Genomic DNA, 26255 nt, shown 5'->3' with positions numbered 1-26255 from the left:
GCTGCACGGACAACCGCACGGCTATCCTCGTTGCGCGCGCACATCAATTTCCAGTAAACGTGGACTTGTGCATCTTGCTCCGGGGAGAATAAAAAGAATCGCCCTCCCCCCACACAGCTGTGAGCGAGGCGAAGCCGATCTTGAACATGAAAACAAACCGTCTCACGCTGAGGAAATTAGAACAGCCGGAAGGGGTGAGAGCGCAAGAGAGAGAGAAAAACTAAAGAAAACAAGAGAGACAGATGAAAAGCCCAGAGCTATGATTTCCCTCCTTGCTGTTTTTCCAAACAGCGAATCACAGACAAAACCGTGTCGCTAGCCGGACCCTCTCCCAGTCTGCACCTTAATGTGCAGCAGGACCGAGAGTTTACACTGTCGCTTTGTTGCTGATGCCACCGAGGCTTAGAGGACAAAGACAGAACTCTGAAGGGGAATTTTTGGACCATTTCTGCACAACGTCAACAATAAAATCCAAAAGAGGTAAGTGAGCAGTTTCCTTCTGAGGATAAAATCTTGGAAATATTTCGAGCATGCTTTCACAACATCTGCTGTAGGATTAAAAGCTCCAGTTTTTTAATGTGGAATGCCTAGAATCTGATACCGAGAGCCTTCACCGAGTACCAATTCGCTCCACAACAATGCCAGAATCCCAAAGAAGCATCTCGGTTTCTTTGCTGTTGGCATTGCCGGTCATCCTGGAGGTCGGCAGGGTCCGAGCGTGTCGGCTCGGCTCCGCCACAGAGTGCGAGAAAGCCCCCTTCGTGCCCGGCTACAACCTCGCCGGGGAGGGTTTCGACGTGGTCCGGATGCGTCGGACTGGGGCTTATGTCATTAATGTCAAGGGTCATCTGGCTGACAACAACACGTGCACACTGTGTCCAAATCGCTTCCACAAAGGACAGGTGATTACTGCCGAATTGCGCCCGTTCAACATTATTTGTTCCAAAGTGTCCTTTATCCTCCCCGCAATGAACAGATTCAGAAGCTCCCAAGTTCTGTGCTTGACTGGCGACCCTTCAGCCGTTGCAGCAAGGAGCTTTCTAGTGCCCTCCACCACTCGGTGGACTCCCTGCTGCGCAGCTCCAGCTCGTTAGTGAACAACAACTGGGGCGTGGGTCTGAGCCTCGATCAGATCGGCAAGGTCGTGCTGGGAGGGAGCCGCTCGGACTTGGCCAAGTTCGCTCGCTCGCAGCACAACGTGGACAGGGCCACCTTTGCCATACACGAAATCACTTGCACCTACTACAGGTAAAAAAACAAAACAACGTACCCCATCTGTGCTCACAAACTATTAAAATTAAATTCAGCGGTAATATCTCCGCACGAGTGCGATAAAAAGCAAAATGTAAACTTACATAAAAACTAAAAAAAAAAAAAAAAATCGGCTCACGATTGTTTATTAAAACTACCGCAATTTCCGGCCTATAAGCCACAATTTTTTTTCCACACGTTTTCAATCCTGCGGTTTATGCGGTGATGGAGCTAATTTGTGCATTTTTTTTTCTAACGGCCGCAAAGGGGTACTCGAGCGGAAAAGATAAGAGTGAGACCGGTGGAACATATGTGCCGAGGAAGTGACTTTTACCGGTCCGGCCCCGTTAGCGCTGCGCTAACGTGTTTCTGCCGTGTCTCAGTGATTTTTACCGCCATGTTTTTTTTTCCCTCACTGGCGCTGTTAGCATGGCGTTAGCGCGCGGCACTAGCGTTAAACTCTCTGTGTACCATCTTTGTAAATATCTCGGGTTTCAACGTTGGCACTTGCGGTTTTTACACAGCTGCGGCGTATGTATGTACCAAATGGTATTTCCTTTACAAATGTACTGCGTGAGGCTTATAAACAGGTGTGCTCTGTAGGCCGGGAATTACGGTAGTGTAGTGATTCCCAACTAATATGCAAGGGGGGGATAATCAGGTGTACTGTGGGTAACTAATCAAATTTCAGGCATCCACCAATTAATTTTCTATACTGCCTCGTCCAGGTGACTTCGGGCGAGAGGCGGGGAACACCCTGGACTGGTTGCAAGCCATTTAGGCAATTTCACTTCATTGGACCGACTTCTTTTCTTGAACGATGCATCTTTCTTCAAAGTGCAACTGACCTGCGCATTCACCAGTTGCCATGAGCACAACAGCACAGCTTGGTGCTCAATTACTGAAGTAAATTGGCAATACTATTTCATTATACAGTACTGCATACTTTTGTGGCACACGTTTAGTGATGTGCTGTGAGATTTATCCACTGTAAAATATATGTCCCTTGGCTCAAATGTTGGTAACCACTAAATTAATAGTACAGTACGTCTGCCTACAGGTTAGCACAAGGTTCGGCGTTCGAATCTCGGCGCTGGCCTTCCTGGGTGGGATTTGCATTTTAGCTTCCTCCCACATTCCGAAAAACATGCATGATAAGCTCACTGAAAACTGGAGACATGTTCAGGGTGTGGTCCTCCGCCTCTGGTCCAAAGTCCACTGGCATAGGCACAACCTGATCCCCGATCCTAATGAGGCCAACCAGTACAGGAAATAGACTGACGGACTGTGTTTCCTTGCGACTACAGGATGAAAGACGAAATAAACGTTCAAACTTTGAAACATTTACAACGGGGGAACAAAAGAGCCATTTTCACTTTGTTAACTTCCAGTTCCCCTTTTTGTTTCAGCTACAGGCTGGCTGACCACCCCCAGCTGAGCGCAGCGTTCACAAAGCATCTGAAAGGACTCCCGCGGAACACGATTACAAGCCAAAGCAGAGCGCTGTACAGACGGCTGATCGACACATACGGAACACATTACATCCACCAGGTCAGATGCAGTTAAGGCTATACAGTCCGCCGTCTCGGAATGCTTGTAGCCACTAAAATTTGATCTGATTCAATTTCCAAGGTTCAACTTGGTGGTAAAGTGAGACGGATCACAGCCTTCCGGACTTGCTTGGCCACACTCAAGGGCTTTTCAGAGGCAGAGATCAAAAAGTGCCTGAATGCCGAACTCCGGATGGCCTTGGGTTTCCTCCCTGCCAATGCATCCTACTCCAACAAGTGCGACATGCTCATGAAGGGCAATATGAGCATGGGCTTCTATCAGGGCTTCATGACCCATAAGATTGAGGTCACTGGAGGGGAGAAATACTTTCCAGACATTCTTTACCAGCAGGACCCTTCTGACGCCTACCACAGCTGGATGAACAGCCTTCAAGACAACCCGGACGTGGTTTCCTACGCCATTTTCCCCCTGCACCATCTGGTGGAGGACTCTCAAATCAGCGCTAATCTGAGGGCAATCATTTCAGAGTACATTCAAGAGAACAAGCTTCAGGGAGACCAGCTGGGTCTCAAGAACTGCTCCCCAACCCCCAACCTGGACCACAACTGCTGTCCGCTGCGGGCAGGCCGCGGCGCTCTCAAACTGGAGATCCACCGAGCCGCCAGTCTCAAGGCTGATACCTTCACCAAAACAGACGCCTACGTGAAGATCTTCTACAACGGCATCTACGAGGAGACGGCTACAGTGTTGGACGACGACAACCCAGTTTGGAATGCAACCTATTACTTCGGTTCGGTAGAGGTGGGGCAGGAGTTGAGATTTGAAGTCTGGGACAGAGACGTCCTTTACAACGACCAAGCAGGTGTTTGTATCATCTTTCCCGAGCGGGGAACTCATTCTCTGAGTTGTCAGTTGAGGAAAGGAGTCCTCTACTTTTCATACAGCATCAAGTGCGATGCTCACTTGTCGGGCTTCAGGTGTGGACGGTACTCCCCAACTGCCGAGTAGTTCCGGTTTCATCGGGTCTTACTGTTGAGTTGATGGTCGTATGTTCTTTAATTAGAACTGAGATTTTCCTCGAAACAGTCGGCATGATAACCCACCAAGCAACATCGTTTTGCAGAAAAGTGTGATCAGTTTTTTTGACACTCGGTCGCGTCTAAGTTACTAGTTCTTCTTTTCGTTTCGGATTGTCCCGTTAGGGGTCGCCACAGCGCGTCATCTTTTTCCATCTAAGCCCATCTCGTGCATCCTCCTATCTAACACCCACTGTCCTCATGCCATCCCTCACAACATCCATCAACCTTTTCTTTGGTCTTCCTCTCGCTCTTTTGCCTGGAAGCTCCATCCTCAGCAGCCTTCTACCAATATACTCATTCCCTCGCCTCCGGACATGTCCAAACCACTGAAGTCTGCTCTCTCGACCCTTGTTTCCAAAACATCCAACTTTGGGTGTCCCTCTAATGAGCTCATTTCTAATCCTATCCAACCAGCTCACTTCAAGCGAGAACCTCAACATCTTCATTTCGGCCACCTCCAGTTCTGCTTCCTTGTTGTCTCTCCAGTGCCACCGTCTCTGATCCGTACATCATGGCCGACCTCACCACTGTTTTATAAACTTTGCCCTTCAACCTAGCAGAGACTCTTCTGTCACAGGATTTGTCCAAGTGGTAGAGTCCAAGTTACTGAGTAAAACAAACACTACAATGCTCATCTATAGAAGCAACCACATCACTTCCCTTTCATACCGTCTACTTTAGACTTTGACTTTATCATCCTATAGTGGCTCGATGTTATGATCTAGATTTTTTGGTGATCAGTTTGGCCTCCAAGTCAATATATTTTATGTGCAATAAATCTTAAAATGGCAAGTCCATCTTCCGAGACTGAAAGAAATGACATAAATCGGCCAGGGATATTTATATTCTCCTCAAAATTCTCAATAAAGCAACTCTGAACAGGATCCTGATGCTCATTTACATGAAATTCCCCTCAGACTACACATTATAGAAACCTAACCTCAGAGAGTAAGTATGGTCCTGGTTTGTACAAACATTTCAGGTTTGTTGTTCCAAATCACCATGTTATTTACGCAAACATGTTTGTCTTTATTTAAGGTAATCAATTCAAAATGACACAAAAAAAAGAACACAAATATGCATATGACATTTTCAAATGCTGTAAAAGGTACCATGAACCTTTATAACATATTAAGAACACATACATAACAAGGATGTAGCAGCTGTTTCCACGACTCATCACCACCTCCAAAGCTTCAGAAATATGCCTAACAAAGGCAACGATAAAATTGAGTGCATAATCTATTGGGATAATTTTGCTCTTTTCAATTTTGCCATGGAAGGTAACAAGACATTTTTTCTTCCTTTTAGGAACTATTTGGGTGACTTTGAAGAAAGTACCAATTCTTTTGTTTAGAAAACTATTATAGAATGGGCGATGACTGTGTAGAAAAGAATGGAATGGCGACCCACGCCAGTGGACATCTTAGGGTATTCAAAAAAAAAAAAAAACGTTATGTTTGCTGAAACTTATACTCATTGCCGTGCTGAAAAAAATACACTGACCTTGAGAGTCCTGGCAAAGTCTTGCTTGAATGATGGCAGTAGAGTAACGCTTCAATGAATATACAAAGTGATCAACGGTCAAGACAAAATGTTACAAAAGGGTTTTTGGTCCGTGTATCAAAAGAATATCAAGATTGAGGGGTAAACGCCAAGTATTTGTGAAACGTCATTTAGGCACAAGAGGCACCAGTCCACAGAGGAAATCAAAATCAGCTTCCATTTTTTTTTTTTTAAATAAAATATATACATGTGGTCAGCAGATGGTTTTCAAATGTGTTCCAGTGTGTGTGGAGCCAAAACTCAAGCTTGACTGTGATCACTGAACTAAATGAAATAGTTTTTGTCGGCCAAGTTTCAAGATTTATGTGTCACAGCCCCAACGACGCTTTGAGCAAAGACGCCATATCTTCAGGTATGGCCCCTTCGTCACCTACAAACATAAAAAGACGGGCTTTCATTTCATGTGCATGTCAGGATGATAAAACGCAGCCCATTTTACAATGACAATCAAAAATGGCTTGTATTTGTGAAAAATGCATTCTAACTGGCTGGAGCAAAACTGAATTCAATTCAAGTGCATCATTTATCATTTGACTTCCTGTTATCAATTGCCCATTTCATCAAATAGTGGCACATTAAACTCATATAAATGATTTGTTTAAAACCACAGATTGTATTATTATTGGATTAATACATTTCCTATAATGGGTAACTGACCCTTTTCGAGCTGACCTCACCAGTCAATTGCCAGGCACAAGATTTATTTTATTTTAATTATTTTTTTCATTTTAAAAAACAAGTGATATTTAATTCACTTGCATGTATTATCTCATATTGCTATTCCAAGAAAAGCATATACAGTAAGGCCTCGGTTCTCGGTTCTTTGCTTCTGTTTTCGAACGAAAATTGGTACTCGAACGCCCCCGAGAATAACATATTGCGTGCCGGCAGACGAGCTGACCCACAATGCACTTTGTTGTGAATTCCCCTGCCGCCGAAAAACCTGGAAATAACGTAATGCGCGCGACGCTACCAGCGCACTTTTGTAATTCTGTATAACGCAACTTCTGTACACAGACGTGTCCCGGAAGTTTTCCTCTTATGGAGGACTACTTTATTAGCCCCCAATCGTGGCTCCAAATAAGGCAAGTTTCTTGTTTAATGTTACGATGCACTTTTGTTAATAAAAAAAAGTTTACAAGGCCGGGGGTCGGTCAAGTCGCTACAGATACAATGCACTCCCACCCCAGCGTACGCTACAACTAAAGCATATATTTTAAGCAAAAAATAAATATATTTCTTAAATTAATTTGTCATATAAAGTATTTAAACTATACATGTATTTCTACAATGCAGTTTCTTATCAGGAAAAGTAAAAAAAAAAAAAAAAAAAGCTTTAAAAGGGCTATTTTTGTTAGGCTTCCATTCATTGTAATGGGAAACACTGATTCAGTTTTCGAACAAAACACTTCTCGGAACGGATTGTGGTCAGGAAACGAGCCATCACTGTAACTGTAAAAATGTCATACTTTTTTGTTTCATATATATATATATATATACATACATACACACACACACACATACATGCAGATGTATTGTGATCATTTAAAAGTATCATGTCATCAAGGGGCAGCATTTCTTTAATCACAAAGTACAATGGAGGCCACTATTTGAAGAAAAAGTCTGTTTACAAACATCCTCTTGATGACCGTAGTACCATAAAAACGCAAGTAAGTGTGATGGTTCTGTGTACGTGTACATGTCTACTCCTTACTCTGCTCAGCGGTTGTCATGTCCTGCTCAAGTTTGAGTTTCTTCTGGCCCAGCTGCAGTATCCCATCCTCAATGCTGTCTTTACTTATTAGCTTGATTACTTGCACAGTCCTGACACACAAACAAGAGGGTGGGGGATGGGATTCAGTGTTTTCTTTTCTACATTAGCGTAGTACATAGTCTAGTAGTACATAACAAAAAGTGTTACATTCTGCAAAATGATCCTTTGTCCCGTCTAATTCAAAGTTAGCGTGAAGTGGGTTTAAAACAGGGTACACACCACAGATTGTTAGCAGTGCCCCCGTGCTGGAGGTTATCCCGACATACATACGCCGCAGCTGTGTAAATGCCGCAAGTGCCCACATTGAAACGCGAGATATTTAGAAAGAAAGACGGTCCACAGAAAGAGTTTAACGCTAGCGCCGCCCTAAAGCTAGTGCTAACGCGAACAGTAATAGGTCCAGTTAAAATAAAACTTACCAGTAAAAATCACTGAGACACGCCAGTAACGCAGCACCAACACGCTAGCACAGCACTAACAGGGCCGGTAAAAGTCACTTCCTCGCCACATATATTCCACCGGTCTCACTCTTACCTTTTCCGCTCGAGTGCCCCCTTGTGGCCATTAGGAAAAAATGCACAAATTAGCACCATCACTCATAAACCCCAGGGTTGAAAGCGTGTGAAAATAGTCGCGGCTTGTAGGCCGGAAATTACGGTATGTCCCCTCAATTTGCAATGAAAAATGGCTCATTTGGACACATTGCACTAAATGTGAAATACTTGTGGGTTAAACGCTCTCAACATGTGACCTATTATACATACCTGGTCTGACCCAAGCGGTGACAACGGTCCTCGGCCTGCTTGTCGTTGTAGGGGTTCCAGTCGATGTCGTGCAAGATGACAACGTTAGCCGAAGTCAGGTTGATGCCCAGCCCACCGGCGCGGGTGGACAGCAGGAACACGAACACATCGCTGTCGTTGTTGAACTCGTCAATCAGCCCAATTCTGCGAAAGACAAGGAGAAATACCCATCACTACATTACACTGGATTGCATATTATTTCAGACTCATCATCTGTAGAAATAGTAGGGCTGCACGATAGTGGAAAAAAAAAATTATATAATTTTTTAAAAACCTGTGATATATATTGCAATGTGGCCCCGTAGCTCAGTGGTTAGAGCACTGGTTTGGTAAACCAGGGGTTGTGGGTTCGTATCCCACTGGGGGCCTCCACTCCCTGAGAAGGGTTGCGTCAGGAAGGGCATCCAGTGTAAAAATTGTGCCAAACATATATATATATATATATGCGTTCATCTGAGATGACACGCTGTGGCGACCCCGAAAGGGAGAAGCCGAAAGAAACACACATATTGCGATGTGGATTAATACAGGATCAGAGTTGGGAATGTTGATTTTCTATGCGAACTTGTTCAAAGTTCACGTCACTTCCAGAAATAGTGAACTCGTTTTTAAAATTATGCCCTCTGTTACAAAACATTCCTTCCCACTTACGCAGTGCCCTGAATGCACCTCACGGGGAGCTTGTTTCATTCTGGGTAGCCAAAACGTGTACGTGCTGCTTTTCCTGTCTTTTACTCTTTGACCATGTCCGAACAGGTCCCTCTGCTGGTCACTTTTAATATTACCGTTCATTCACTCCCAACATTGAAGCGGACCTTGCCGAGGTGACTGATTATTGCGCACACGTGCACCGGGATGAGGATGCTCAAACAAAAATATTGCGCAGCCCAAAGGAATCGTGTGAGCTGACCTGTCTGCCATTGGCGTGTTGCCGTCCAGTCGAATGTAACGATGCTTGAGGTGTTTCATCAGAACCTCCACGATGTCCAGCATCATAGTGAACTGACTGAAGAGAACAACTCTGTCTCCCTGTTATAATGAAAGAAATACCATGAGGCGTATTCAAACCACCAATTGTGTGATCATCTGAAATACAGAAATATAAAACACTACACTGCACACACAGATGCAAAGAGCAGAACATTCAAAGTCACACGACGGTTAAGAATGTTAAGATATTCCTTAAGATGTTCCTTTACAGTTAATAAAGGTTTTATGACAACGGTGTAAACCTGGAGATAATTCACTACACCAAATCTGTTTTGTGATACAAATTGTGTTAAGCAGCCTCACGGAACAGATTGCGTTGGCACAATTTTCAGTAAACCTTGTCTTTGAGTGACGCCAGCCTCTCGGTGAGCCAACGGAACTTCCCAGAGTCGAGGAGTAGACTCTTCTCTAGCTGGTAGGAACGGATGGAAGAGTATTGTTGACACAGACAATGCAGCTCAAAGTCAGACAGGACCGACATGTCCTCCTGGATGAATGCAGCACTTGCGTCGTGGTGAGCTGGCTCCTGACATAGGAGGACAGAATCTTATCAGTTTTGGTTTACATGACCCAAAACTTTGGTACAAATGCGGGGTGGGTAATACGGTCTTGTTTCTTCAGATTTGTAATTCCAGTCGATTTTTTTCCCCTTTGCCAATAGAAAAAGCAAGTGACAATCAAAAAAAAAAAAAAAACATTCTGAAGCTGGTCCCGGACTCCACCACACCACTTCTAGGTTAACATTCTTGATCTACCGTAATTCCCAGCCAACAGAGCTCACCTGGTTATAAGCCTCACCCAGTACATTCGTAAAGGAAATACCATTTGCGACATACATAGACCGCAGCTGCGTAAAAGCCGCAAGTGCCCACATTGAAACAGTCATTGAAACATGAGATATTTACAAAGAAAGACTGTAAACAGAAATAAGTTTTACGCTAGCGCTGCCGCACTAACAGGACAGGTTAAAAAAAAAAAAAAAAAAACACTGGTAAAAATCACAGAGACGCGCTGCAGTAACACGCTAGCACAGCGCTAACAGGCCCGGTAGTCACCGCCTCGACACATATATTCCATATATTCCTCCGGTCTCACTCTTACCTTTTCTGCTAGAGTGCCCCCTTGTTGCCGTTAGAAAAAAAAAGCACAAATTAGCCGCATCACCGCATAAACCGCAAGGTTGAAACCGTGTGAAAAAAGTCACGGCTTATAGGCCGGAAATTCTGGTAGTTCAGTACATCTAGCTAATTTGTGAATTCGAGTTAAAGTTCTGAAATACTGCCCCGCCCTGTTCGACATTCTGTTCCCAGCCAACTTTACGCTATTCTCCGGCTCATTACTTGGCAACCTCTTTTTGCATTCTGCCAGTCTGGACGCTGCATCCTTTTCTCAGACCCTCTTCCAACGGTGTCCGAAATCTCTAGCCATAACATTCTCAACACGTACAATACAGTACATCTCTAGCACAAACCTCAGGTCAAAGGTTTCCAGCCTGTCGAAAAATAACTGATGTTGCAATGAATAAATCGGCACCGTGTCTTTTGCAATCTTCCACTGGGCTCCTTTCTTGTCCTAAGCAAAACAATTTTGGAAATGATTCTTCCCATGTTGTGTGCTTTTTAGCGTAAATTGAACTCACTGCTCTTATGTTCGAAAAATAGTCTCCGGCGGCGTTGGAAAACTCATTAAATCGGCAATGCACATAAGTGGAGGCACACTTTGAACCATGGAAGCTGACAGCCTGACATACTCAAATTAAGCGACAAAAATCGTTGAGTCGCCCAGCCCTCGTACAAAAATACGCTTGGCGGGCGGGTATACGCTTACCTTTAGCATGAGTTCGCTCATGGCTTTGAGCTTCTCTGTAGTGTAGTACTGTCGATGAAGCAGAGGGTGGTTGGCCATCTTTCTTAACTGCATCATCACATTACACAACTCGGCTCCTGTGAGGACAACAAAACAGGTCAGTGCGACCTTAAGACTTTGAGTGTGTGTGTGCGTGTCGTGACAAACGTAGCTTACTGTCGCTGTTGGTGGAATCCTTGATTGTTTTCAGGAGCGTCTGGTAGAGAACCTGCTGCTTCTCACTCATGGAGCAGTACTCCACCTTCTCTTCCTTGTCAGGCAGCTGCTTGAGGACCTGGGAATGAGGTGAATGGAAAATACAAACATCACTTGATTTTTCCCAAAGATAATATTTGAGCCGGCACGGTGGATCAGCTGTCAAGCGTTGGCCTCACAGTTCTGAGGACCCGGGTTCGATCCCGGCCCCGCCTGTGTGGAGTTTGCATGTTCTCCCCGTGCCTGCATGGGATTTCTCCGGGCACTTCGGTTTCCCCCCCACATCCCAAAAAACAAGCAACATTAATTGGACACTCTAAATTGCCCCTAGGTGTGATTGTGACTGCGACTGTTTGTCTCCATGTGCCCTCCGATTGGCTGGCAACCAGTACCCTGCCTCCTGCCCGGTGAGTGCTGGGATAGGCTCCAGCACTCCCCGCGACCCTCGTGAGGATAAGCGGAAAAGAAAATGGATGGATGGATAATACTTGAGTTATAGAAAGGTACAGAATGTTCCAGCAAAATTTGGAAAGCAAACAAGTACAGAAATTATACAGGAAGGCCTTTTAGTAGCGATTCATTGGTTCAATCGTTAAAAAACAGAAAGAAAAAAAAGCATATTAATTGAGGGAGGCAAAAAAAAAAAATCTAAATGTACCAATATTTAACGTGTTGTTCCTTGGACCATGCATAACATTTCCAAGTAATTCCAAAAGAATACTGCATTGAACGTATCACTTGGAATGACAAACACTAATTATCACCAACATAAAGTGGAAACCACAGAGACCCTGTAATGTCTTTAAATGACTCTGCTGAATAAATGAAAATTTGACCAATTTAGCAGATTGTAAAAACTATATTTTGATGTTAAAGAACTGCAAGTACAATATCTTTACATTGGAGGTCCTTGATTGAGACCAGAATGACTTACCTCATTCTTAACTCTTCGAAGGATGAAAGGTTTCATAATGCGTTTGGCCTGAGAGATGCGATCTTTCTGAAACTGACTCTGCTCCTCGTGGGACTTCTACAGATAACATTCATGGAAGAAGCAAAACACAATGTATGTATGTGTGTGTGTGTGTGTGTGTGTGTGTGTGTGTGTATATATATATATATATATATATTATATATATATATATATATATATATTTTTTTTAAAACCATCTGTTTGAATCCTGTGTGGTATGTTCATCACAGAAATGCCTGAGATATACCTTAGAAAACATCTTGGAGAGCTGCGTGGTGGAGCTCGAGAACATGGATGGCATGATGAAGTTGAGCAGTGACATCAGTTCTAAGAGGTTGTTTTGTAAAGGCGTGCCAGTGAGCAGTAAACGATGCTGCGCCTGAAAGGAGGAGGAGAGATTGACAAGAATAAATGGCGTCAGTTTTGAAGGCACAATAGAACCTCGTACAGCTCTAAATCGCAAAAGGAATTATTTGTTGAAATTTTCAATCCGTTTAATACTGAGGTACAAAACCATAGTCACAGAAATTCTATTTCGACTAAACAGAGGAGATGCAAATTTTCCTGTCCCCCACAAAAAAAACATTAAAAAAATATAAATAAAAAAGCACTAACATTGTTATGCATAGAACAAAAAGCAACCCAATGGAAAAAAAATAATTGTGCTGAACATAAGATTCAGCAGCAGTGACTTATCCACCCCACAAACTTCTATGTATGTACTATATTTTGGAGAGGTTACTTTTCCTCACCTTTACAACTGTACATGAGTACACAGCAAAGGAGGTAAAAATGCTGCACGTGTGCACTGAGGATGTGACGTGACAGAGAAGTTCCAGGATCCGTCTCAAAAGATATATTTCAAAACCAAACGATAATTTTTCCCTTTTAAGGTGGGACAGACAATTAACCAACAAGTTTTTGAAAGAGAGTCTGCTGTTTTTTCTTTGAGCGTTAGAAGCAGTATGACTTTTCACATGACAACTAATGACTGCTTCTCCAAGTGGCTCATCATCAAGGGTACTAGTTTTCAAACCGTGGCTGACATCAATAGAGCAATGATGACAGAGGATCTCAAAAGAATCCTTCCAGGAGTGCATGAAGGCGTGGCAGAGAAGACTGGGAAAGTACGTTATACTCTATGGCAGAGGTGCCCAGACTTTTTTACCCCAAGATCTACTTTTTAAGCAGTCAGCCTATCACGAGCTAGCGACAATAGGGGGGGGGGGGGGGATGATGATGATGCTGCTCCCAAATAGTTCTAAGGTTAATGTTATGTTGCCTCCTATATATAAAATACAGAATTAGCTTTTTGTGCAGTGTATTGTATGTGCTTTCATCCTTGATCAGTCTTTGCCAAGGTGGACTTTTAAAATGACACACCATCTCATCTGCCACTTTCTACTTTGGCTTCAGACCAGACCTTTCCCACTCGGAAAAGAGAAAATCTCGGCTAGTTTCACCACTTTTTCTTCGATTATTCACATATTCCGACAGTCATTGCATCTTAAAACAACAGCATTTCTTTTTTAACTTTCTTCATTAATATCGAAAGTAAACATGAACAGCTTCTCTAGCTCGTCTTTGCTCTACGTTGCCCAGACTGTGTTGCTAACTAAAGCAACAGTGGTAGACGCTGTCATAATAAAACACATTGATGGGCTGTGTAAGTAATGTAACATTTGTAATTATGAGTCCATGCCTTAAAGAGCGGGGGGTAAGGTAAACTACGATAAAGAGTGTGGCGGAGCAGCGGTCGTTCTTAGAGAAAGTTCCTTGTGCTGTCTAAAAGAAACCAGTGGTGGCTTCTTTTCATTTTTTACAGAACGTATGTGAATTGTCAGCGGTGCACAATTCCGCACGCGTGCAGTTTAGAGGGAACATTGGCTGACGTCTTTTTTTTTTCTTTTCTTTTTTTTGGCACGCCGTCCCGCGATCGACCAAGAGTGCCTCGCAATCGATTAGTCGATGCATTGAGCACCCCTGATCTATAGGGATTCCGTCGAAGGGGAAAATTTGTAGATTGAAGTTTTCGTTTTAAATATACGTATAGCATTTGTGATGCCAGTGCTGGAACTCTTCAGACACAACCCGTACATGATAATGACAATCATCAGATATTTTAATTTTCCCAACTAGTTTTGTTTGTTTAATTTTCTAGATCGCTGGTCCCTATTTGTAGGTATACACATTTCTAAATGATATGCCTTGATCTAATGCAAATTATTTTGCAGACCACCAATTGAGATTCACTACTAAAGAAAACTGGTAAACTTACATTGACCGACATGAGGTGGCGGTAGCGGAGAGAGTTCATGTTCTTCAGCATGTGACCCTCATCGAAAATGGCGTACACAAGAGGGAGCTTGCGCAACAGACGCCGGTCGCTGTGTTTTCCAGTAGCAAGGGTGTACCTGTAAAACAAGGGAAGTTCGTTGAGGACCGCACTTGTACAACGGGGTCTTTGCAAACTGGGAAACTCACGTTGTGACGAGGACATTGAATTCAACGGCGCCATCGAGGATGTCATGCTTGAGGTAGTGGCGGTCCTCCATAGATCCTGTACATGACAAAAGCACATAATGTCTAATAAGTACTAAAAATGGGCACTGGGGACCATTTCCCAAGCCCCAAAATGTCATAAGCACCAACAGAAAGAAGTGTATCACTGCACAAACCACCAACAGATATGAAAAGGTATATAAATATAAAGCATCCTACCACAAAAAACTAGCACTTTCAGAGTGGGACACCACATTTTCAGCTCTCTAACCCAGTTATCTGTAAAACAAACAAAACAAAACAAAAAAAAATCTGTATTGTGGACATATGTTTGAACTTTATGTGTAAATTCTGTGTGACAAGGGTGAGTTTTAGAGCTCTCTTCCGCATTTTAAATATAATCCGTCCGGTTCTTTTGGTTACATTGACAGGTACAATATGTACATGATGGACTCAATTAGTTGACTAACACAACCTTGATGAAAAACTAATGTAGTGGTTCATACATCAAATACCTGCACAATCAGCATCAATCATTCCACTTTCTTCCAACTGTAAGGAGTTGGGCAAAATTTTTCAACCCTCCCTCAATTTTTTAGTGTGTGTGTGTGTGTGTGTGTGTGTGTGTTACCGAGTGTAGAGGAGGGCACGGTGATGAGGTGAGGACCTTTTATTCCCTTCTGGAACAAATGGGCCAAGAAGGCAATCGCCTGGATGGTTTTGCCCAAACCCTGAGTAGAAAAACAGGCAGATTAGGATCATTATATGACCCATGAAAACATAAATATCAGGGGGATGAAAATAAAAAAAAAAAAAAGGGGAAAAAAACACCCATTACATCAGACTACACTTCATGGTATTATACTGCACATTTATTTTAAAACAACTCAAGATGATTGGGCCGGTCCTTGCTGTTTAAAAAAAAAAAAAAAAAAACCTTCCCAGTCTGGACACAAACGCTTGCCATGGAAACACATTTATTATATGAGTCTGAGTGACTACAACACCGGGTACTAAGGTACATAATTGGCATGTAAATGTCATGAAATTGATTTTCAGTCCATATGTCTCATGGATATGGTATATGCTATTACCATCCAAACAATTTATTGACGTTCCCCTTTCTAATGATGCTTTTGTTGCTTTCTTACCAGGTTTTAAGCCCATCAAAACATTGAGACAGATCTGCCTTTGAGATTGGCCCGAACACAGATGCAGGCAAACTCTTAGTTACAGTTCTGCTGGACCTGTGCGCTGACTCAGCTGTAACTGAAAAAACATGATCTGCACTTGCCGCTTTTAGTTTAATTCTTTTGTTTTATGAATCCTTTTATTTCTTGTCATTTTTTGCAACTGTAGTTGTAAAGCACTTTGAATGGCCTTGTACAAGAATTGTGCATTGCGTAAAACTTGCCTTGTCTCCTAAAAAACAAACAAACAAAAAAAGAACTCTTTATTGCTGCCCTCCGACTCTAAACAGCTGACAGAAATATGAGCATGCAGTTGGGAGTTTATACATGCAGCCTAAAGTTATCCACCCATCCATCTTCTTTGCCGCTTATCCTCACGAGGGTTGTGGGGAGTGCTGGAGCCTATCCGAGCTGTCAACGGGCAGGAGGTGGAGTACACCCTGAACTGGTTGCCAGCCAATCACAGGGCACATGGAGACAAACAGCCGCACCTTATTTACTTTATTAATTTAGAGTGTCCAATTAATGTTGCACGTTTTGAGGATCTGGGAGGAAACCGGAGTACCCGGAGGAAACCCACGCAGCCACAGGGGAGAACACGCAAACTCCACACGGGCGGGTCTGGGATTGAACCCAGGACCACAGAACTGTGAGGCCAATGGCTTACAGGATGCTCCACCGTGCCGCCAGCCTAAAGTTATCTCCCAGTGCATTGATACGAAAACAACCTGCTCAAGATGGACATTATCCCGCATGTGCTGTGGACAACCAATTTTTTGATAATTTATCTTGTATTGTTATGCCCCTTTTTATATTTAGATATGTGAATCTCTTTCATTATGTTGGCTTGTGTGTGGACAGGATTAAATCTATGCCTCCTTTAAAATTCCAAGGGATGCACTTCTGTTTATCAACCACATGATCAACACCGACGCTACATTTGCTCTTTTTGTGGGCTCAAGTCTCACCATCTCATCAGCAAGGATACCGCTCAGTTTGTGCTCGTGGAGGAGCACCAGCCATTTCAGACCGATTAGCTGATAGGGCTTCAACTGGAGCCTGAAAGAAAAAGGTAGCTCATTCGCGTGAGGAATAACAAAGCAATTAGGTGACATTTTGCAGGCCACTCACTGGCTATTAAGCAGCCTGGGCTGTTGCATTGCTCCCGTGCCACTCCTCATGACTTCCCTGACTTGCGTGGCCATCTTGGAGGAAATGGTCTCACATTTGCTCATGAGTCCCCGTACAATGGTGCGCTCCTTGAGAACACTTTTGCAGCCCAGCAGCAGGTCTTCCGACAGGCCGTTGTTCTTCTGGAATACACTGGTCTTGAGAGTGAAAGAAAGGAGGGATAGTGAGAATAGATGAACAACTTTGATTTGGACCCGTGACTGGTCTTATATTTCACATTTATACACACAAAGAATTGTATTTATTTATTTTGATGATGCAATTAAAAAAAAAAACAGTAAAACTAAGTAGGAACCAGCTTCTAAAAAGTATCCAATGCATTTAATAACTTTCACTTGTTATAATTAACAGTCGTACCTCTACTTACGAACGTCTCTACTAAGGAAAATTTGAAGTTAGGAAAACCGCCCCTGGAAAAAAATTTGTCTCGTTACGAAGGAAATTCAGGACACGACAGGAAAAAAATGGCCCAGGATTCCACGAACTTAAACGGAACGGATTAGGCTATTTACAACTAAAATGCGTTTCTCTAACAAAACACAATTCAAGTTACGAAACGACTTCCGGAACGAATTAATTTCGTAAGTAGAGATACCACTGTACTAAAAATCTAAACTTTGCAATGCCATCCTCATTTGTTTAAATGCACCTGTACTTGTCACTTGTGTTCATAAGGTAATGCATTACTTTAATGTTTAACATTATATTGATGATATTGATTTGATTTTAGACTTGTGTGTCGGTTAACCATTTAATTATTAGAACGTGTTTTAAGATACACATTATACATTGTTTTAAGCTATTTATATTCAAGGCTCATTATATAAACTGTTTTCAAACTAACTTCAATGTGCAACATCAGGCAAAGATCCAAAATTTTTTTGCATGCAAAACACATACCGGGGTCCTCAACATGCCATTATACTGCATGATGATAACCAGCTACAATGATCAAAATTAAATACAAAACTATGAAATATTTCACTGAGTGCAGTGATTTTGATTTCTGAATAAGAATTTTCCACATTATAATTCATTGAAATGCACTTGAATTTTCAGGCATGCATGCTTAGCAACAACAGTAACAAAACTGCAAGATTTCTCACCAGGCTCAGCCAGTTTTTAAAAGGTCGCAGCTCTATGATCTTATTAGCTTTTTTGACAGAACACCCAGAAATGAGTGCCAGCTCATCAATGGTGGCCTCCTGAAAGAACTTAAGGATCTCTTCCTTCACTCCTTCCGTTTTTGTCAAGGCTTCATCGTAGTCTTCCAACTCACTGCTCAAGTCCCCATCCTGTTCGTCGTCGGAGCTCAGGCGCTCTTTAGCGGCGCGGGCTGTGCGCGTTCTCTCTTCCGCTCGCTTCTTGGCCACACCGGTCCCGCTTGCAAAACTGGACAGCATCTTTGCGGCGGACGACAAGGAGGAGGAGGAGGAGCAGGATGGTTTTTGGTAAGATGAAGTAGTTCTCTTGACAGAGTAGAACGACTCTTTTGTAATCCATGATGAGAGGGTGGAGGTGGGATGGTTGCTCACTTCTTCAACTGAATCATCATCACTCTCCACTGTGGCGTCTGAACTTTTGTCAGTATCACTCACATCTTTATGTTTGTTAACCTTGGCATCCGTTTTGCTGTCACGAGAGCCACGCCGGTGAACCTTGCGTTGGTTATTTAAAGACTTGTCCTTGCTCTTGGAATGGTGGCCTGCCTTAGGTTTGTAGTTAGGCGAGCTGGAATCGGTCTCATCTGTGAGATGGAAAAATACACTCTGCATCATGTGAGTAGGATATGATGCTGGTGAAGGACAGATGAGAATGTGTGTGAGATGTGTCGGGACCTGTGCCAGTGAATATTTGTAGAGTATGCAGAGCCTCGACGTCATCCCAGTTGTGCTCCTGAAGCACCGATCGCAGCTCCTACAATAAGACGGACATTCGTGTGGGTCACATCAAAACACAACCCAACATCTACCAAACATCCATCACTATCGCTTACATATATGACTGCATATTTTCTGGGTGGAATTATTTGGGGATACAGTGATCAGTTTTTAAACGGTTCTGCATCATCACACACGCACAAAAATAATTCTGATAGGCTTCTAACTATGGGTCTGAGCCAGACCGCAACCCCAAAAAAAATCTACAGGTAATTGACACCTGTCATAATTATAGTGAGTTATTTTTCCCTCAACCCCCAAAATTATGGAATTAGAGGGGATGAATCACCTATAAGTGCTTTGCCACTGGCACCCACTTCCCCCTGAAAAAGAAAAGTTAAAAAAAAAAAAAAACGGGGGAAAAAATGTGCGACTGACCACTTTACCACAGAGGACAGCTTTTAACAAATAAAAAAAAAAATTGCTTCAAATCCCCCAAAAGTGGCAGCATTCTCTATGGGTGACTGCTCAACTGTAGAAATTTTCCTGTGTACTGTAACAAAGCATTTCACACCTTTTGCGTGATATACATATAAATTTTTACCTCCTTGTCTTGATTGGGAAACTTTTTCTGTAGCTTTCTGACCATGGCCTCCTGCTTCTCCCAACTGGGTTCGTTTCCTCCATCATCCTGATTATTATAAATGAACTCATCTTCAGCTTCAGACGACTGCTTGTTCAATACCAGAGACACAAAGGAGGCAATCATCAGCACTGACAATGTAGCTTCTACGACAAAAGGTGGCAGTAATCATAGTTGGAGCATTTATCTTACATGCGACTGTTTCTTCCTTTTGTAGGGCAGCGCCACGCCGCTGCACAGTGAGCTGTCAGAGTCATCCGGCTTTCTCTTTCTGGCATAATCAGTGTCTGAAAATAAAAACAAAAAAGGAAACGGCACTGATCAATGACCCTTCTTTAACTGGCTGGCTTTGTATAGAAATGTAAAAAAAAAAAAAGGATTAAAAAAAAGCAACCAAGTAAGTTATTATCCCCCTACTGCTAAAAATGTGTTTGTGAGAGTGCCATTCAGAATCTTGCCTGATGGCGACAATGCGCTAATTTTCAGGCCGAGAAAGATTTGTCCCCATGCAGTAATTAGGGAGCAGAATACAGCAGAGTTATAAAAAAAATGTTTTATAACAATGAAGCCAGAGAAAAATAAACAGGATGTCCTTACATTATTACACTGACTATTATATAAGGACAAATAGTATGGACAGGTTTGTACATGTGAACTTTATGTTTACATGTAGGTATAAGATGTTCACTGTACATTTTTATTGGTTTGAAAATGTCTATAAATATTTGAAATCTCAAGTCTTTTGCGATCATCGTTTGTGTTGTATTTATGGTTTAAACTATTACTACGGGCGGTTATAATTGCCTCATTAATTATTTGCATGAATTTGCTAGCTGCAATCAGCGTTGGTCCCTATCCACTGCAAATAGCAGGGGCCCACCAAACGGTGAGGTCTGAAAGGTCAGAATATTTCTGAGCGTTCAGGAAAAGAACAAGAACACTCAAGTAGTGACGGTGATGCTGTAATCCGGTTTTATGCGGCTCTTTTCAATATTTTCCTGTTGAAATACACCTTGTGTGTTAAATAAATTGGGCTGGCGTATAACTTTTCATACCTTCTTCTTCAGAAATCAGCAGATATTCATCAACAGTGTCATCCAGTTGTCTCAAATTCCCTACAACCTGTTAACAGAATACAATATATCCTGTTGTTACACATTCAGATGGTACGAGAGATAAGTGTATAAAATCTAGGTTTACAGAAATCCTGCTCAGACTTGGCCTTTTTTAAATTCTTGTGTAGGTATTTAATTGCCCTTTGAGGGTCTAAAAGCACATTCACCCTCAGCAAACACAATAAGACAACATCATAAAATAAGTGGTAATTTGGCGATGGGACATGTAGGGGGGGCAGAGAGTAAAACCAATCCAATAAGAGCAATGCGACACACTAAAATCACGTCATTTGGAAGACAGATTGAAAGAATAGCAGCTCTATAAAAATAGAGAGTGCTTGTGGTCGTGTTAACCAGCAGGATGGTAGAAGGAATATAACACTTGGTGTGTGTCCTACATTTGTTTGCACTGTTTGAGCCCATTTTGACAAGTGGAAAACTTTAAATCAGGCCCTTGAAGTATATGTGAATATCTGTTCTCATCCAGGACAAAGAATAACTTCAGCCAAAGGGCATTAGTGGGAATTCTATATACTATCAGTGTGAAAGAAAAGACAAACTAAACATTAACAGTACTCTTTCAACCCCCCCCCCCCCCCAAAAAAAAAGCATCTATAACTGTAATTGTAGTGTTTGTTACCTCACCTCTAATTGGTTCATACTATCCTCGACAATCTCCAGTGAGCTGTCAGATTCATCATGCTCTGTCTTCCTGACACGATCTTTGTCTGGAGGAAGAAATAAAGAGGCTGTTAACAGTGACACAACTTTACCGGATTTTAACGATATTAAATTATGCCGGCAACACAGTGATCGACTGGTGAGCTCATAAACCTCAAAGTTCTGAGGACCGCGATTTAAATCCACCCTTGTGGAGTTTGTACGCTCTCCACATGCCTGTGTAGGTTTTCTCCGGGTACTCTGGTTTTCTCTCACTTCCCAAAAAACACAGTTCGATTGAAGATTCTAAACTGCCCGTAGGTGCAAATTGTTCTTTGTTTATATGTCACCCTGCGATTGGCTGCCGACCAGCTCAGAGTGTACCCTGCTGTGTCTTGCCCGAAGATTGCCGGGAGAGGTTCCAGCATGCCCGCGAGCCTAGTGAGGACAAGCGGCTCAGAAATTTAATGGATGGATAAATCATAGCCACTTTGGACTTCTAAAATAATAATAATTAAAAAAAATGGAAAAATGATCTATACTAATCTCCATTATACAAACTGTACCATATGACTTCCATGTAAATATTAAAATTTCATGTTTATAATTTTTGGTTCAGATAAAACGCTATTTATATAATATCCATGTGAGTGAATTATAAAAATTTGTACCACCATCACCAGAACTTAAATATTCAGTTGTCAACAACAACAACAACAAATTCTCACACACCAATATCTATCTCATGATAGAAACTCACTGATTAACATTTATCCATATGGATTTCAACATCAAAACTCACTACTGGTAGATGACAGAAACTGAGTGTATGTGTTGCTGATGGGAAAATCATGGAATTAAAAAAACTGTATGAAAGAGGATATCAATCATATTCATAATCAATATCAAATCCTTACGGTGTTTAACCAGTACCCATTGCGGGAAGGGAAGTTGCATTCTTGTGTGCGCGTAGCGCAAGGACGACAGTCCCTGGCTCTTTTGACTAACTCATTATTACATTACTAATCTCACATTACTGTCACATTCTCTATTAAAGTACAAGACTTGGGCCGTTATGCATTCATGAACCACAATCAAGACAAAAACGACACCTCTGTGCACTTGAGCTACATTAGTTCCATTACAGAGTCATCCCCGGTCAAAAGTTGTGGGGAGGCTGCTTGTTTTCCAAGGTAAAAGGTCAAAAAATGGCCATTTGAAAAATGGTTGGACACAGTCCACCCCCAGTCTGTGTGCAGTCTATTGTTCATAAAAAAAAAAATGAGGAAAGGGAAAAGAAAAGTACCAAACATGTTCACATGCGTATCAGGAACTCACGCTACCACAATGATTTTTACCCTGAAATATTGTCATTGACGTTTTATGCTCCACTTTTCAATATTTTCTTGTTATTTTGCTGCCTGCCCGGCGTCACGTCATTTATTTAAGATGTACATATGAGTAAAAATTGGGCTGGTATGCAACTCTGTTCATACCGTCATCCTCAGAAATCAGCAAACACGCGGCAACAGCTCCGTCCAGTGTGCTTGTAGTCTCAACAACCTGTGAAAACGATACATACTGTCACAAATTCGGTTGCTGCAATAAGTAAGATCTATAAACATGGCCTTTGGAAAGATAATGCTCAAATTCAGACAAATGTATTGATCGCCGTGAGGGTAATTCATTTGCAACTTCTAGTTCCAAAAGCAAATTGAGCCATAGTAAATTATATTTAATGCTGATGCACGCAGTGTGGCGAACCTGATAAACTTCGCCAATAATGACACAGGAGCATCTGAACATTATTTTTAAGACACTGTTAGATTTGTAATCTACAATACAAATATCATGATTTATGAGTCATCTGAAAAGTAGTTAAGCCCCCCAAAAAGAGTAATCACGTGTGCTCATCGCCATTGCTACATTTAGCTGTCTCCAATTCTGAACTCTGTGGCAAGGACATGCTTTTGTGGTTCATAATTTTGTAGCTTTTTCAACTAACCAAACTGATTCCCAAGACTCTCCGCTTGACTGATAATCTGGGAACACAACCTTGACAATGCCATCTAGGCAAGTTTTTGTCCCATTTGAATTATCAGATAAAGGAAAAGGTTAAGAGGCTTTTGACAAAAGACCGATAAAAATGTTAAATAACATTACAAATGGAAAAAAAAACTGATCTTTGTTTCAATCTGACATCAACCCACCTCTGAGATCTTTTTCATTGAAAGCTGAGGGAACATTTCTGCGAGTTTGGACTCTTTTTGATTTATTTCCTTTTTTTTTTCATCCCCTGTGACATTTGTAGACGATTGGACCACAGGTTCCCTGGAGAAGAAAAGGCAACGCAGGATAAGTGAATTAACGGCTAGAAGATAAGAAACGAATCAATAGATGGACGTTATAAACCTGGGTTTCTTCGAAAAGGAGATTTTCTTCAGTGGCTCGTTGTCGTCCTCAGAGTCTTCAAAAAACACTCCCCGGGCCTGGGACTTTGCCGAACGAGATTTGGCGGATTCCATTTGCCGGGCTGCTGGGACAAATTTAGAGATAAAATCCCAACAAACAGTCAGTCAAATGACAGCACGTAAAATGGAGAAAGCGCATCATGGGCTGTGTTTTATTGCAGCTGATAGGTGCAAACTGTCACCTATCGTTGTCCAAATCTACTACGGTGTATGGAAGCAGGGCTCCTCTGAGGTGTGATGGGGACGGTGACAGTGATGAAAACAAAGTGAATAATTTATTGTCAGCAAGCAATATGCATTCCACCAGTTCGGCCGACCCTGGGTGAGATGAATTTGAATCATAACACAGCCTGAGCAGCGACTTGATGTCCTTCTTCGTGTGCCCTAACATCTCGAGTTTCTGAAACTCTGTGTTAGGTGCAGACTGATGTGGAATCCTTCGTTGGAGGACTTTTGACTCTGATCGGCGCTTTATATACTGTATTAAAAGACAATTTTTCAGAACAAATGCTGTGTATATGCGTTCATGTCGAAGACTCCCGTTATCCATGCTTCTCTATGTCAATGCATTGATAAATCGTTAAATTCTTGATCACCAAACTACTACTTCTTTCTGCCCTGTGCCTTCGTTGGGACAAGCCCTCGCATCCCCAATGATTTTTGGATTACGAAATCTGTGCATTTTTACCAGTTTCAAAGTCATTGAACTTTAACTTGAACTTTCATCACATTGCTGCATGAGAATACACTTTAAATTCCCGATAATGCTAAATGAAATCAATGTTACACACATAGCAGAATATTTAAAGTGCTGACAAATGAATTTGTTGACATTTCTGAATGCTACTTGTGTTGCACACTGTTACCACTTGTATTTAGCAAACCTCACAGCTAACCTGCGTGACCTCCGATGCAGGGGTCAGTGACATAATCACACTGACTAGATAATTATGTATGCTTAGGTCACAAGTATTGCATATAACTAGCAACTTCGAAGTACAACACACGCTGACGCATACGTAAATATGTAGCATGCTTTCCACATTTCTGGCTAACAGTTACGGTTAAGCTAGCCCCGAACATCGACTTTACTCACCCGGCTTGTTCTCTTTCTCAGACTCCGAACTTGCGTTTTGCACCCTGCACGTGAACGACTTTTTAAAACGGAAGCGTTCCAAGTTGAACTGGCTCATGTTGCCAGGGCTAATTCGTGCTTGGCAATATAAATCTTTTTTCCCCGACTCCGGTTCGAAGCGGGTGTATTTTTATTATTATTATTATTATTTTGCTTAGCCGGTAGCTCAACTTTCTTTTCTTAGCTAGCCCACCTGACGCTGACAGCAATGACCACCGGTTCAAAACTGTCAGGGATTCTAGAAAGAATTTCGTCAGGTAACTTTGAAAGACGGTGGTGGTTTTGTAACGTAGCGATTCTGGCTGGAAACAAGAAATCTTGGAGACCGGATACTGCCGCCGGTTTCCCGCTAACGTGCGGCTGTGTTGTAGCATGCCAATGAGATACGATTGAGCCCTGTCATTGGCCAAAAGACCGGATGTGTGTGATCTCTCCAATGAGTCCTGCGGGGTGAGCCTAAGAACACACAGAAATTATTTTTCAGACCATTAAATAATACCTTTATTCATACACACAATTAATTCATATGTTAAATCAATGACGTCGTGTGAACTATCAAAACAATGTATTTCACACGTCATTGGTTCATACTGTGTTCGTCGCGCGGCAAGTGAGCCCTCTCATTGGCCAAAAGACCGGATGTGTGTAGACATGCGAACCAAGTCTGTTGTCAAAGCAAAGAAATAAATTAACCACTCGGCTCCATGTCCAGCTGGAACATATTTAGGAACTATCGTCTATTCTATATGATACATCCTGTATCGGTAAAGGAGTACAGTACTCAAAATTGAGTCCAGAAAATACATTTTTCCACCACTGTCGTCTGCCTATGAGAATTCAATATATTCAATTTTGGCTCTCCCAAAGCAATGTATAAAAATATTTATTGATGTAAATCGTAATTATGTTGTATGAATACTTTTTTTTAAAATCTATGCAAACGAGCAGTTGCGCAGTCGTACTTGAATGAAATCTGGTCAGTGGCAAAAAGGAATGAGTCAAGATAGTTCCCAACGTTATCACTTCCGTGTTCGTTCCAGCAAACCGAACATGAAACAGTGTGCGTGTTGTGCCGAGCAAATTTTTATTGTGTATTGCAGTTATTTACTTTTCATGGTTGTTGTTTTTTGTTCAGCCGCTAACTTACTACTTTTCCTAATTTTGTTACTCTTTGTAACAACTGAGATTGTCACTGGATGGCTGCGCCACCTGTGTTGTCCGCTAGATGTCAGACCAATGCCAAAGGACCCATGTGAGTAAATTATGTAGCATACTAAGAAGAAAAAAAAAACAACATTTTAAACGATATAATTTAGTATTTTGATATTGAATTTGGGTGGCAGGGGGCGTAGTTTTCCCCCCAAACAATTTAGAGAACCTAATTATCACATATTCACATTTAAAGCCATATTCAGATGAAAAAGGTTTTCAGGCATTAAAGTCCAATATTTTTTAGAAA

At 42.1% G+C, this 26255-nt stretch overlaps 2 protein-coding genes across 4 annotated transcripts; one reads left to right on the top strand and one right to left on the bottom strand.

Annotated features, from left to right (window-relative positions):
- Positions 1–191: 191 nt before the first annotated feature.
- prf1.5 (perforin 1.5) lies at positions 192–5311 on the top strand. 2 transcript variants are annotated; one of them, XM_061817917.1, is made up of 5 exons: positions 192–480; positions 646–902; positions 977–1248; positions 2661–2802; positions 2884–5311. In XM_061817917.1, the coding sequence occupies exons 1-5, from the start codon at positions 390–392 to the stop codon at positions 3769–3771; spliced, it is 1650 nt and encodes a 549-aa protein (XP_061673901.1). In that variant the 5' UTR covers positions 192–389; the 3' UTR covers positions 3772–5311. The 2 variants fall into 2 exon arrangements, with proteins under 2 accessions (XP_061673901.1, XP_061673900.1); XM_061817916.1 differs by having other exon boundaries at positions 592–902.
- smarcad1a (SWI/SNF-related, matrix-associated actin-dependent regulator of chromatin, subfamily a, containing DEAD/H box 1 a) lies at positions 4848–25181 on the bottom strand. Of its 2 annotated transcripts, none has more exons than XM_061817914.1 (25): positions 24758–25181; positions 23603–23726; positions 23401–23521; positions 22687–22753; positions 21176–21258; positions 20471–20537; positions 19608–19702; positions 19377–19502; positions 18731–18809; positions 17999–18639; positions 16833–17029; positions 16670–16760; positions 15143–15242; positions 14731–14790; positions 14494–14569; positions 14288–14423; positions 12257–12388; positions 11971–12066; positions 10998–11115; positions 10803–10918; positions 9313–9501; positions 8896–9014; positions 7947–8129; positions 7123–7232; positions 4848–5778 (listed from the first exon to the last, which is right to left on the bottom strand). In XM_061817914.1, exons 1-25 carry the CDS (start codon positions 24852–24854, stop codon positions 5717–5719), a joined length of 3285 nt encoding a protein of 1094 aa, XP_061673898.1. In that variant the 5' UTR covers positions 24855–25181; the 3' UTR covers positions 4848–5716. The 2 variants fall into 2 exon arrangements, with proteins under 2 accessions (XP_061673898.1, XP_061673899.1); XM_061817915.1 differs by having other exon boundaries at positions 23603–23723; positions 24758–25180.
- Positions 25182–26255: the final 1074 nt, after the last annotated feature.

The sequence above is a fragment of the Syngnathoides biaculeatus genome, chromosome 4, assembly GCF_019802595.1.
Source record: "Syngnathoides biaculeatus isolate LvHL_M chromosome 4, ASM1980259v1, whole genome shotgun sequence".
Classification (NCBI taxonomy): Eukaryota; Metazoa; Chordata; class Actinopteri; order Syngnathiformes; family Syngnathidae; genus Syngnathoides; species Syngnathoides biaculeatus.
This window is presented reverse-complemented; position numbering and strand designations above follow the sequence as displayed.